This window comes from Amblyomma mixtum, chromosome 3 (genome assembly GCF_055824585.1).
Source record: "Amblyomma mixtum isolate Tamu chromosome 3, ASM5582458v1, whole genome shotgun sequence".
NCBI lineage: Eukaryota > Metazoa > Arthropoda > Arachnida > Ixodida > Ixodidae > Amblyomma > Amblyomma mixtum.
The window spans coordinates 379,958,058-379,971,386 of NC_143014.1; the positions used below are offsets into that span (position 1 = coordinate 379,958,058).

At 45.6% G+C, this 13,329-nt stretch overlaps 1 protein-coding gene across 1 annotated transcript in view; it reads right to left on the reverse strand.

The window, feature by feature from the left end:
* Window positions 1-3,646: 3,646 nt before the first annotated feature.
* LOC149356970 (uncharacterized) overlaps window positions 3,647-13,329 on the reverse strand; it is a 47,643-nt gene continuing 37,960 nt past the window's right edge. The window contains exons 8-10 of the mRNA XM_089576475.1: window positions 6,501-6,620; window positions 5,934-6,028; window positions 3,647-3,813 (exon numbers count right to left, since the gene is read on the reverse strand). Of these exons, the coding sequence (XP_089432601.1) occupies window positions 5,946-6,028; window positions 6,501-6,620 (203 nt within the window). The 3' untranslated portion in view covers window positions 3,647-3,813; window positions 5,934-5,945. The remainder of the gene's footprint in view (window positions 3,814-5,933; window positions 6,029-6,500; window positions 6,621-13,329) is intronic.

Here is a 13,329-nt window from a genome sequence, read left to right on the forward strand (position 1 = left end):
AATATTGATTCATTGGCTTCCAGTGTCTTGTTCTGTTCCATGATTACTGTTTTCTGTTCCGTCCATTTGAAAGTTTATACCCCTTTACTTCTATTCTTGAGTTTCTTGTTAAACATCTTACCCCCACAACGCTGTATTTACCTTTGTATTATGCTTGCTTGCCTTATTGTGCTTTAGACTGTTCAACTTATGCCCTTCCTGTTATAATCCCATAAGGGTTGACAGTATGTACCAATAAATAAATAAATAAATAAACATCCCGCAGGTTGCCTTCGAATGGAGTGCCTTCCGAGAGGGCAGTCGTGGTCACTTGGGGCTGTCGGGGAAAGTGACGGGCTCGTGCTTCCAAAGTTTTCTCAATGGCGGCTACTTCACTGGTGAATTCCGCGACCGTCTTCGGTGGATTGCGGATCAGACCGCCGCAAAGTGCCTCTTTAGCGCTACGCATCAAAAGCTGCACCTTCTTCTCCTCTGTCATGTCAGGATCGACACGTTGAAAAAGGCGCTTCATGTCTTCTACGTATGCAGTCACAGTCTCACTCGGTTGCTGGACGCGTGATTCTAGAAGCAGCTGCGCTCTTTCTTTGCGTACGACGCCAGTGAACGTACCCAGGAACTGCTTCTTGAAGGCCGCCCAGGTCGTGAGAGAAGATTCGTGGTTTTCAAACCACGTTCTGGCAGGGCCGCCAATGCAAAATAAACGTTTCGGAACTTAGAGCTGTCGTCCCAGGCGTTCAGAGCTGCCACACGGTCGTACATGTCCAGCCAGTCTTCTATATCTTCGTGTGGTTCTCCACGAAAAGTCGGTTGCTTCCGGGGCTGGCGAAGCACGACAAGCGTTGGCTGTGCACCAGGTTCGATAGTGAGGGGCATAGCTGGATAGCAGATCAGCACTCCACCAGATGTCACGTAGTGGTGACTGCAGTCCGGCGAACAGGAAAACAACGAGGATGTCTTCGAAACGGAACTCTTTATTTGGGCTGACTTGCGCCCGCAAAGAACTTAATCACTCGGCGGCGGCGTAACAACAAGCGTGCTCGGCGGTCGTCGAACAGAATGCCCGCCACTGTCTGCCGTGCTCTTTTTAAAGCTGATAGCGAACATTCGAGATAAAGCTTGGGAAGTTACTAGAACATTCTGGCACAAAGTAGAATCGGCTCCGCCTGGATGCGATCAATCGAGATAATTCTAGGCGCGTCTTGCGTCACAAACGAAGCGATAAAGCGACGTGCCGGCAGCCTTGAAGCATTAAAAAATAAACACAACAAACAAACGCTACACAGATTCGCGGCAATATTTAAAGGCATCTGCTGTGCGTGCTTTTTTTTGGAAACAAAAAATTGGCTGTGGTTTCGATCTGGTCAAACCTGGTAGAGTAGCGAGAGTCTAGCTTCTTTCAGAGACGCAGAACTCGGTTCGTCGTCATCTGTCGTCGTGGATGCACTGTCGTCTGCTAAGCGGGCCCGTCTAACCACGTCGTCTTTACGTCAGTTATCGAGACGCTTAGTACGCTCTTCCTCGGTCTCCTCAGCTGGTCGCCTCCTCTTGCCTTCGTTCGTACCATGAGCCCTAGCTTCCTCCGAGCTGTCCATTTCTGCCACAGCTCCGTATCGTTGCGATATACATAACCGCCGCATCTCTGACGACACTCCGCGCATGCGCACAACTGACGCGGCGGGCGCGTAGATTTTTGATAGAGGCTAAATTCTAGTGTCCCGTGTACTGTGCGATGTGAGTGCATGTTAAAGAACCCCAGGTGGCCGAATTTTCCGGAGCCCTTGAGTCGCTTTGGGACGTTAAACCCTTATAAACCATAAACCACTTCTTTGATCCCACTGTTTATCGCTTCCTCTATGGCGCGGTTCGGGTGTTCATAGAGATATGTGAGACAGTTACAGCGTGTTCCCTTTACTCAAAAACCGCTTTTAAATTTTATGAAGGAACGCGACGCCTTGCCTGTGGTGCCGCTCAGCGCCCAGCCACGCTGACCTCGCGAAGCGGCTAGCTTAGTGTAGCTCTCGCTACAAAAGTCGTTCTTAACGTTTAGTGGCACGATGAGCATGTTGGTAGCAGCGAATTAGTCGAGGTGTAGCTTCGCGCAGTGTATTGGTTACCACATCCGTGGGAGACGTCCGCTACCACAAGCGGCAATGCTATTGATTCGAAAGTATTACTAGGCTATGTAGGCGGCGTCGTGTCCGCAAGATGTGTTGGCAGCAGTTGTGGGCAACTCTGAAGAGGCAGCGTCAAACGAATGGGTGCAATCGAAAGTGGATGATGTGAGGATGCTTCTAAAAAAAAATTAGAAATCGGAAGAATAGTTAATTAATTAGAGCCAAAAATGTTCAAACATTGGGCGGGGCCAGAGCAAAACTCGCGCCAAATTTGAATAAGCCGGAAGTGTGGGGCCATGTACCATAAGTGTGGTTTGGTTTGGTGGGCGGAGCCAACGCATGACACCAAATTTGAAAGTCCGGAATGAATACTCAGAAGAAACGAGGGAAAATGTGCAGTTAATCGAAATTCAATCAATAATTAACGATTATAGAAAGTGTCAAGAGTGAATTAAGGCGCATTAATTGTGAATGAAGGTGATTTAATTATGAATTAAGGTGAATCTTTGTGATTTTTTTGTGATTTAGGTGAATTACTGTAAAATGCTAATTTTGAAATAAGGGGAATTAGAATAAATAATTGCGAATTAAGTGGATAATCAACGAACCAATTAAAAACAAGAAAGCAACTTGAAATGAGGAGGCGTCATTGCTTTCGCATTACTACAATTCGGGTAACCACAGTGATCTCGAATTTTTTGGGCGGAGTGCAAGTGGAGGAGCCACCCAGAACTTCCAGGAGTTGCGCGGGTTAGGAAGTCATCAGAAGGGTGATGTTTTGCAGCGCATTTTGCCCAGGTTGAATTGGAACGCGGAGAGGCTAGCCCAAGCAGTCGCGACTTGAAACAATGCGACTATGGGCTCAATTTTTTCACGCAACTAAATCAAATTCCAGTAAAATGTTGAATTGAAAGGTGAAGACGAAGTACTGTACGCACATTTCTTCGTTGCTTCTGTTGAATTCTATACTGTACACATAGGTAGCGCCCTTCTGCATGTGACCTTACAATTATTTTTTTCTCAGGCTTTGGATGCTTATTTCTAAAATTGCAGCCCGAATTATGTTCATGCCTCTGAGAGAGGACGGGGGGGGGGGGGTCTACAAACATTGATTACATCTCCAAAGAGAGCTATGAATGAGGTTTCTTAGGCTCCAGTGAGCAGCACTGATTAACAAGAGGGGGAGCGCCAAGAGTGCAAGGCATAGGAAGAAAACTACCAGCTGGGTTAGCTCGGTTTTGGTGCTCATAGTTATATTCTCACGCATAAATCAACAAAACTAGTGAGACGGTATAAAAGACACGCTCTATCCTGATTTTTGTTTCTTGTGTTTTTAGTGCGAAGAATTCTTCACCATGACATAATTGTATTCCGCTTGTAGTGGTTTTCGTGCGTAGCGCGCATACTGTTCTGTAATATTTAACTGATTTCGCTAAGAAACTTGTTTTCTGTACTTCAAACAGCCCAAAAAAACTTTTTTTTTATTTGACCGATGGATACATCGAAGAAAGGAACACGAATAAAGAAGAAACGAACAAAATCACAGCAAAGAAATAGTGGCTCATAGAAAACAATCCACAAAGCCACAATCAGAAGAAAAGAACAAGGAAATAAATCAGGTTCGAGAGGACGTCCGCTGGTGTGGACACGTGAGCAAACCCTCCACTTCATATGACCTTGCCCTTGTGCGAAATAGTTCCTGCGAAGAAGAAAAAATAGCAGAGTAAGAAAAGAAGAATAAATTGAGAAAATGTGCCATTAAGCCTGAGGTCATCATCATCATATAAAAAGACCTGACTTGAAAGCCCACCCTGCCAGAAATATTATCGATGCAGGTTAAATTCCAGCCAGGACATCTGAACAGCTATTTTGTGCCTCAGGTGGTGGACAAAAATGTGCCGACACTCGTGCTGCATGGGACACTTTTCTTTTACTGTACGGGTCTAAGAAATCAGCGGCGGCAGATGAGTGAAGTATAAAACTACTGACAGGCAATGCAAGCTGCCAAAAACTTGTACCTTAAAGGGTAGAAGCAAAATTTCGCTATCCTCCTACTTTAAAATGATGCGCAAGACGTCCTTAAAAATGAATCATCACATTGGAGTAGCTTGCACATGGTAAATAATTTACAGCCGAAAGTCTTCTCTCCTGAAGTTGACGTCATGATAACAAACAAATCGTCTTCATGATGTGGAATCTTCAAGGCCTAGATAGTGACGTATCCGGCTGCGTTGAGATGCTACAGCAGCGCTACGTCACCTAGTATTTTCAAGTGCTGGGCGAACGTATGAAAAACGACGACGTTGATCTATGCACTTCTTGGCATCTGTGTTGTGACATGACGCACCTGTGCTGTCACGAAACGAACATAGCGCCCCTAAAGCTGCACCAAGGTCAATTGAAATAGGTCGCGAAGCCGGAGCCTGAATGTGGTCCAGAACCAAGTGCTAGCGACATCAAATTAGTGGTGGAACTAAAGCGCCAAAATGAAATGAGTGGACAAACACGACTAGAAGAGGAAAATAATTAAGACATATTTTGTATTTCAAAAGCATTCGAAAACAATTGCAGTGATTACTTTTTAAAATGTTTTAGTTGTGTGCATTTTGTTAGAAAGTATAGCGCTTGCTTTGTAAAAATTTTTATGACAGCGTTCGCTTATGACAGCGTTCGCTCAGAGCAGCGGCAATGGCAGCGGGACGATGCCAAGGTTGACGGTGTTCTGATATCATACCCTTGTCATATCTTTTGACCATTCTGCTTGCTTTTGTTTGAAACTCGATTCTGCTAGCCCTACTTTTTCGTCGTTGCTTGTTGCTCGAGTTCTTGGTGTGCATCGTTCGTGTACAGTTTCCGCTTTTCCCTTTTGCCAGCGCTTCTGTGTAGTTTCGTTCGGTTGGGTGCGGTTCTGTCGCTTTTGCCTCAAAAGGGCATCGTCTGTGGCCATGGGGCACCCGTACGCAAAAAAGAGGTGTGCGGTTGCACGATGTGCGAGCGATAACCTGTCTGACGGCGTCACATTTCATCGCTTCAGCGCTACACCTGCGACATTCAGCGCGACACCTGAGGCGAGGACGAAGGAAAAAGGCACAACGAGAACTGACTGCCTAAAGATAGCGTTGGTGGTCGGCACTCGTCGTGTCTTCTTTCTTCGTTCTCGTGTCGGGTGTCGCGCTGAAGCGTCGCGGCGTTCAGCAGTTTATTTTTCCCGCCAAGCAGCACGTGACGCTGACGTCACGAATATGACGTCACTAAAACACGTGACTTTAACGTCGCGTTTATGTTTTAATTATGACGTCACTTTTTAGTTGTCCACGCATTTCGAAGACGGCGCTGGCTGCGCACCATGAGCCGCCATGTTTTGAACGTATGGGCTTCTATGCAGCCTACGCTACCATAGTACATCTACCTTGGCTGCACCGTCTGTTACACGCGCGCCGGCTCAGTTTCTAATACGTGCCGCTGTCTCTGTTAATTACACACATTGCAACACAAGGCGCAAGTCGTACCGACGACGGCCAAGTGGTCTGAGGCCTGTGAAAACGGTGCTCCTCGGATCCCTGGGAGATACTTTTTTTTTTCTCTTTGAAACTATTCCCACCAAAGTTCTTTTGCGGCAGATGGCTTCAGCATCCGATAAGTTGGCCACTGCGGTCCGACTGCACGATGATGTCCCCCTAAGTCTACCAAATGTCGAGAATCGGCGCTAAAAATATTTCACGTTGAAAAGGAAAGCTGCTCTCGCATCCTCTTCCTGAAGGTTTAATAATGCCCAGCATGAATAAAAAAGCAACATCACTACGAGGAAGTTCTACTCACTGCGGCAGCTGGTCACTTCAGCCGTTGCCCCCGGCCGATGCCCAGCAGCCGCATCCGCGAACAGGCCTCCTCTTCCTCGGCCCACGGATCGGATTCTGCTCAAGATAATAGGCAGCGGCTCTGGCAGTAGAGTCACGAACTACAGCAACTAATATCACGAACATTGGCAGCAAATCATGTGGAACCTATGCCAGAAATATTGTCTCTGCGTGCTGCATTGCGTATCACCTTGCAATATGCTTACTGTTAGAAGGCCCTACGGCAGTCTCACTTTGGGGCCTCCTAGTGTGACAGCTATTGTTTAACGAGCATTGTATGTTTCATGAATAAAACTTGAGACGATATAATGGTCCTGTTTACTCAATTTCTTCCAAATAGCACACAATTCCAATCACCTGGAAATGGTAAACAGTAGATATACTTCCGGAAATCTATTGCGAAGAGTAGAACAGCAAATTTAGTCACGAACGAGGGAGCTGTTACTACAGCTGAGATGCCACTGTTATTTTTCATATATTCAACTCGTCAGCGATGTGCGTCATGCTTTATCTTTGCATATTTCCTCACCAGGTGGTGTCACAAACGGGCTGTCGACAGGGCCGTGTGCAGCACTGAAGGGCGGTGCAGCCGCAACGCAAGACAAGCCGGGCGTGGCCATGGCCCCGATGCTCTGCTGGTTACCCCGGCCTGCGTGTTTGGAATGTCGCAAATGGCAATAAAAAAATGCTAGTCTATCAATCCAATGCGATTTGAGAGGATAGCAGAGCAAAAAAAAAATATCGACACGTACCATACATACGAATATAAAAACATGCCTTCTTACATGCTCAGGGTGTGTTTACTCATCCTGCAAATTGATCCGCCCCGGTCAATTTCACGATATAAACCCAGATATTTATCCGTCCATTACTGTCCTGAAACCATGTCACGGGCATCTTTTTCTGCTCCTTCTTGCAGAAGCGAACAGTCAAATGCCTTCACTAAGTACGGCTGCCACGCGGTATTTCAGCGAACTTTCAGTCGTCTGGTACGAGGAAAACGAACTACTGGAACAGCTCTTGAGGTGGTGAATGCGGGGGGGGGGGAGTGCACCGGGCTGCCACCCCAGGTGCCGATGACTGTGGCGACGTCTCTCCGCCTATATCCCCGCTTCATTTCGTCCAAGCCTTCTCATATCACAAGTATAAGGAGTACCACATGCTACAAATAACTGTGAGCACCAACACGTGATACGCGCAGAGCAAAAGAGCGATCCACACACTGCCAAAAAGACCACCCCTCGAAGTCGATGGTGAGGAGTCAGTCAAATGGTGCACGTAGGAGATGCCACCAGGAACATGGATACATTCATGCCTCAAATTCTTGGTATATACGGCTGGAAAATTCGACTAAACAACGTGACAATATAAGCCTGCGCACGGAGCCTAATTGCAGTATAAAGAGCATTTAAAGTAACTATAGAATAAGCAAGTATGACGGAAGCCAACAGGCACCGAAACCGAGAAGCATAGGGGACGTCTTTTTTCAATTTGCAGTTTTAATGGGAGAATAATAAAAGCAGAAGAAAAACGACCTGCTAATTTCGCGTCCTGTGCTCTAGCGAAAGAGCTACGGTGACGGCTGTCCTATCTGCTGCCTTCGGGGGTATTTATGCGGAGTGTAAGCGAACCTTGAGAGGGTTCAATAGCACCACCCTCGTACAGGGTCAGTCAAAAGTTGCAAGGCCACAGGGTTTGCTTTTGAGCAGCATAGTCGGGCTGTTGAGATACCCTCGAAGCTAAAATATCTGTACAGAATAGAAGAAGGGTCGTTCTACCATCTGAGAACCTCGATAGCTCTATCGGAATCTTAAGTGTCAGGATATACCGATGAAAAGCGGTGCATGTGGCCTGGGAACTTTTGACTGACCCTGTACATAGCGGCGGACGTAGTGTGTCCTGTATTACCGCTAGTGTCATGCAGGAACGTGACCGAAGAGTGAGGGTGGAGGCTGTGCGAGAACCACGTTATGCTAGCTATTGCATCAAGGCTGCCAGATTGGAGGCCCTCGGTAAAATCCCTTGGTATAGCATCAGACGCGAAATTTGTAAGTCGTGGGTACGAATCCCACTGGCGGCCAATGGTTCTTTTTTTTTCTTCTCCTTTTATTATTCTCCCATTGATCAAAAACTACAAATTAAAAAAGGACATCCTCTATGCTTCGACGGCTGTTGGCTTCCGTCACATTTCTGATAACGAGCATCACTTCCCATCCCCTTGTCTGCTGAATAGTTTAACGACGGCCTCGAATTTGGTACTCTTGATACCATAGGTAGCATAATAGGGCTCTCGTAGAGCCTCCGCTTTCGCCATTTGACCACGTTCCTATATGGCACTCGCGGTAATACACGACGCACTGCGTCCACCGCTATGGACGAGAGTGGCGCTGGTGAACACTCTCAAGGTTCGCTTACACCACACATAAATACTCCCAAAAGCAGAATATTGGACCGCCGTCGCCATAGCTCAGTTGTTACAGCACCAGCGACGAAATTCTAAAGTCCTGGGTTCGGATTCAATCGGCAGCTTCTTGTTTCTTCTGCGTTTATCAATCTCCAATTGATGAAAGTACACAAGTTAAAAAAAGACATCCCCTATGCATCTTGGTTTCGGTGGCTGTTAGCTTCCATCATATCTAGACTAAACAGAAAGCATGGCCCATTCGCACTTTCCATTCTTCAGATGCTGGCCTGTAGCTTACGCTTGGCCCCTTAAGGATGGAGCTAGCATTTCAGGGTGACTCTTTGGCGAAAGCTTTTGAGTTTCTTGAAAAAAGACAGAACAATACTGTAACAGAGTAATCCACAGGAATCAACAACGCCGCCTACATTTCAGAAGCTAAAACTATAAGAGCTCAAAAATGAGCCAGAGAATTACAAACTCTCTGGTAGTATACAAGATACAAGCGCATGCCGGGGAGAATTGAGCGATGAGCGACGGAGGCAAAAGTCATAACGTGCATTTCTGCCGTGACCACCTGGTCTGAATGAGCTCGTAAATGTATTGAACATAGAACTCGCGCAAGAATTTCATCTTCACGTAGATAAGAATGAACTAAGTGGAGTAAGAAATTACCCCCCCCGTGTGTGCATCCGTTTAGTATGACGGCTCGAAGCGCAGAAACCAAGAAATATTTATTCTCAGAACTGTAGAATGCTATATCTCATGTAATTGGGCAGTGGACCTCATTAGCACAAATGTTCAACATAAAAAGTATCGTTTGATGTCGGCATACAATATTTTCAAAGAGGCATCTTCGATGACCACCCCTGTGCATTTCTTCAAATTTTCACGGGGACTCTAAGTAAGACAAGTTTGAAAAGTTTGTGCTAAACATCTGTGGGTTATCGCTTCGTCGTCAGCTGCATGCCAAATCTATTCAAATTTATTCATGACAGTGAGAAGGTAGAAATTTACCCACCAATCTGCGCCGATTCCCTGGGTGTTCATCTTCTATCTATTAGAAGCGCGATGGGCAGTTTACGAGATTTCAGCTCTAAAAGGGCTGCCAAAGAATTTTCCGGAGGAACGCTCTGAGACACGCTGAGAAGAAATTCAAATGGAAGATGTCGTGTATCGATGCTCAACCGTGTTTAGTGAAGAGTAGGCTGCTTTTCCTAAACACTGAGTTTTTATATACTGGAAAAGGCTAAAAATGGAATACTGGTATCGTCATCGCCAGTGTTTCTCACAAGATAACTGGACTGAGGTCAAGACATTTTTTTTTTGCTGATCTTTCAGGATAGTCCTTATAGTCATTAACTTGTAAATGGCGATGGCAGAGTCCTTTCCGATCATGAGGTCGCAGGTTTTGTTCGAGTGGCGCGAAAATCTTCAGATTCAATTTTTTGGCTCTAAATCCTTCTGCTGCCGCGAAATCATCATCAGAAAAAAAAATCAATTTTACTAAGACAAAAAATTGCATTAAATTTCCCCCGCAGTATTCGTTTAGATATGCGGCACAAAAAATCTTGCAGGATCATTCGCAGACCGAGCTTACTGCAGGGTACATGTAGACGCAGTAGATTAGAGACTCCGTCAGAAATCTATCAAGTACCAAGTCAGATGACCAACTGAGTTCTAAGCCACGCTGGCAGCGCTTCCCTTGGACGTGGCATCCCACGCACGCATCGCCTTTGAGCTGCAATGTTTATCTGGTCGACGCTGAAATACACTTTGTTCGTAGACGCTGCTTCCAACGACATTAAAACCCTGGCAGTGATGATTTATTCTGCACCGACAGCAGGCAACCTGGCGTTGTTGTAGGGATACGGCTAAAAGGAGACAGCACGCCACACACGCAGTCGCACGTACGAGAAATACGAAGAGATTAATCAGCAATTAATGACCATAGTCGAAAAAGCACTGACTCTTACAGGCAAACGTGGCAGTCTGTAATATATCTTCTACATCTTTCTAGCCTTAGTCGCTTTGGGACGTTAAGCCCCATAAACCAAACCAAACCAAACCTTCCACATCTTTCGGATTTACTAACAAAACTGATGCCAATAAAAACGTTCGATTCAGAAGCAAGGTGGCGAGTTGGAAAGTTGTACTACCTTCGGCACACTGCAATTAAGCACCAAAAGAAAGAACAAATTACGGGTTCAAAACCTTTAAATACCAAATGAGTTCCTTTCTGAATGAAAACAGAAGCACTAATGACCTCCTGTACGATTGTAAAAATCAAGAAATATGCACGAAAAAAGGGACTGAAATGTTGCCTGCATGATTGCTTGCTAAAACATGTGATCTACTGCAAGATTGCGAATAGTGCACGAGTGTTTTCTGCATAAGACTGTTTATTTTTCTGTGTATGGCTCCATGTATTGTTACAGCTTGCATGTGCTTATGAACTCCGCAGCTTGTGTAGCAAGCACAGTGCAGTTTTTCTTTTTCGTACGTTTATCTTACGTTGCTTTTCAGCACCTGTCGTATCTGACGACCTACGTTTCAACACCTATCGTATGTGAAGGCCCTTGCCAGGCATCGTGCCTTTTTGCCTCTTTTCTGAAGTGCATGCAAATACACTCAAAATAAAGTTCCAAATAGATTAGTCATCTCGAAAGGAATGCGTGAACCAAACGACTTTCTTGTTGGCTCGATCTTGGTTGCCTGTGCTCTGGCGTGCTATTAAAGGAGTACAGACACTTAAATTTTCTGGCATGTTTTCTTCTTTATGATGGTGCAGGAGACAGAGGAGTACAGACACTTAAATTCTCTGGCATGTTTTCTTCTTTATGATGATGCAGGAGACATTAGTTTGCACTAATCATGACGTAGTTTTCAGTTACGGGCAATAAATAATTTGTAATCGAGGTTTTGTCATTATGTTGGGGTTTCGCCTTCAAAAGCCGAATGATGACTGTGACGTCAAAGTGTGCTTATAGCCAACTGAGGCATGAAAAAACTGCAATACAATCGTTGATTCTACAATCGTTGCCTGTAGGCTGACGTTGGTATTGTAGTGAATTAAAACGACGGAGCAGCAATTATACAGCAAAGCGGAAAGTTGGGCAAGTTGGATAACGTTCATGATGTAAAAAATAGCGCACAGGGAACACACGGGACGGAAAGTAAACGACGCAGACAAGCGCTAACTCGCAACTGAGGTTTATTGCTGACGCGCGCAATATAAGGTACTCACTTTAAAAACATAAAACAAAAACAACCACAAACAGTCCCTCCTGGAAAGACCAAGTCAGAGGAAAAAATTGAAATTGAAGCATCAGGCGCCACTCATCGCTGTGGAAGATCAGTTAAAAAAACCGTTATCAAAAAAGGAATTCAATGCAACATTGAGGCTAAAAAATCGATTTCACAGTCTGCCAAGTTAACAGAGGGCTCACTGATACACGGATTCCGACATTTCCTAATATGGTATGCCTCCATTATCTCGCGTACACGCTGATCTCGATGTCTGAAAAGTATGACGGTACTAGAAAAAATCGGTTTACAAGTTTTCCCCTTCTGCTCTTCTTTTTTGCTACATTCCCGGCAATGCTCAGGAAGATTGCCATAATGATCTTTTAGGGAGTTACGGTGTTCACCAAGCCTAACGTTGAGGCATCGCCCCGTTTGTCCTGCATAGACGGCTCCGCAGGACAACGGTAGTTTGTACACTACACCCAAGCTGCAGGGAACAAACGGGGCGCGGTGCCTAACGGTGCATCCGCGCTTTTTTCGTTTATCTCCAACACCTTCTTGCCTGTTCCGTATCTGAGAGCATAAACTGCTCAGCTTGCTTGGCCCGGAAAAAACCACCTGGACGCCGTAGCGGCTCCCTACCTTCTTTAACCCATGTGCAAAAAGTCGGCGTGGTGCCCTACGTGCATAGAATGGCACATGGGTTAAAGAAGGTAGGGAGCCGCTACGGCGTCCAGGTGGTTTTTTCCGGGCCAAGCAAGCTGAGCAGTTCATGCTCTCAGATACGGAACAGGCAAGAAGGTGTTGGAGATAAACGAAAAAAGCGCGGATGCACCGTTAGGCACCGCGCCCCGTTTGTTCCCTGCAGCTTGGGTGTAGTGTACAAACTACCGTTGTCCTGCGGAGCCGTCTATGTAGGACAAACGGGGCGATGCCTCAACGTTAGGCTTGGTGAACACCGTAACTCCCTAAAAGATCATTATGGCAATCTTCCTGAGCATTGCCGGGAATGTAGCAATAAAGAAGAGCAGAAGGGGAAAACTTGTAAACCGATTTTTTCTAGTACCGTCATACTTTTCAGACATCGAGATCAGCGTGTACGCGAGATAATGGAGGCATACCATATTAGGAAATGTCGGAATCCGTGTATCAGTGAGCCCTCTGTTAACTTGGCAGACTGTGAAATCGATTTTTTTTGCCTCAGCGTTGCATTGAATTCCTTTTTTGATAACGGTTTTTTTAACTGATCTTCCACAGCGATGAGTGGCGCCTGATGCTTCAATTTCAATTTTTTCCTCTGACTTGGTCTTTCCAGGAGGGACTGTTTGTGGTTGTTTTTGTTTTATGTTTTTAAAGTGACTACCTTATATTGCGCGCGTCAGCAATAAACCTCAGTTGCGAGTTAGCGCTTGTCTGCGTCGTTTACTTTCCGTCCCGTGTGTTCCCTGTGCGCTATTTTTTACATCATGAGCAGCAATTATACCACAATTTTTCATGCGTCACATCACCTGAAAGGATACGTTGATGTCACATAATCGTTCGTCTGTTGAAACCAAAACCGAAACAGCGCGACCAAGAAATTTGAGTCTCAAATATTTAGCGCTCGTTGGAGAATGCCTCGAGGTAATCCATGTATGACACGGCGTTACGCATCTTTACAAAGTAAAAACGTGCACCGAAAAGTTGGGTGTCTATATTCCATGAAAAGTGG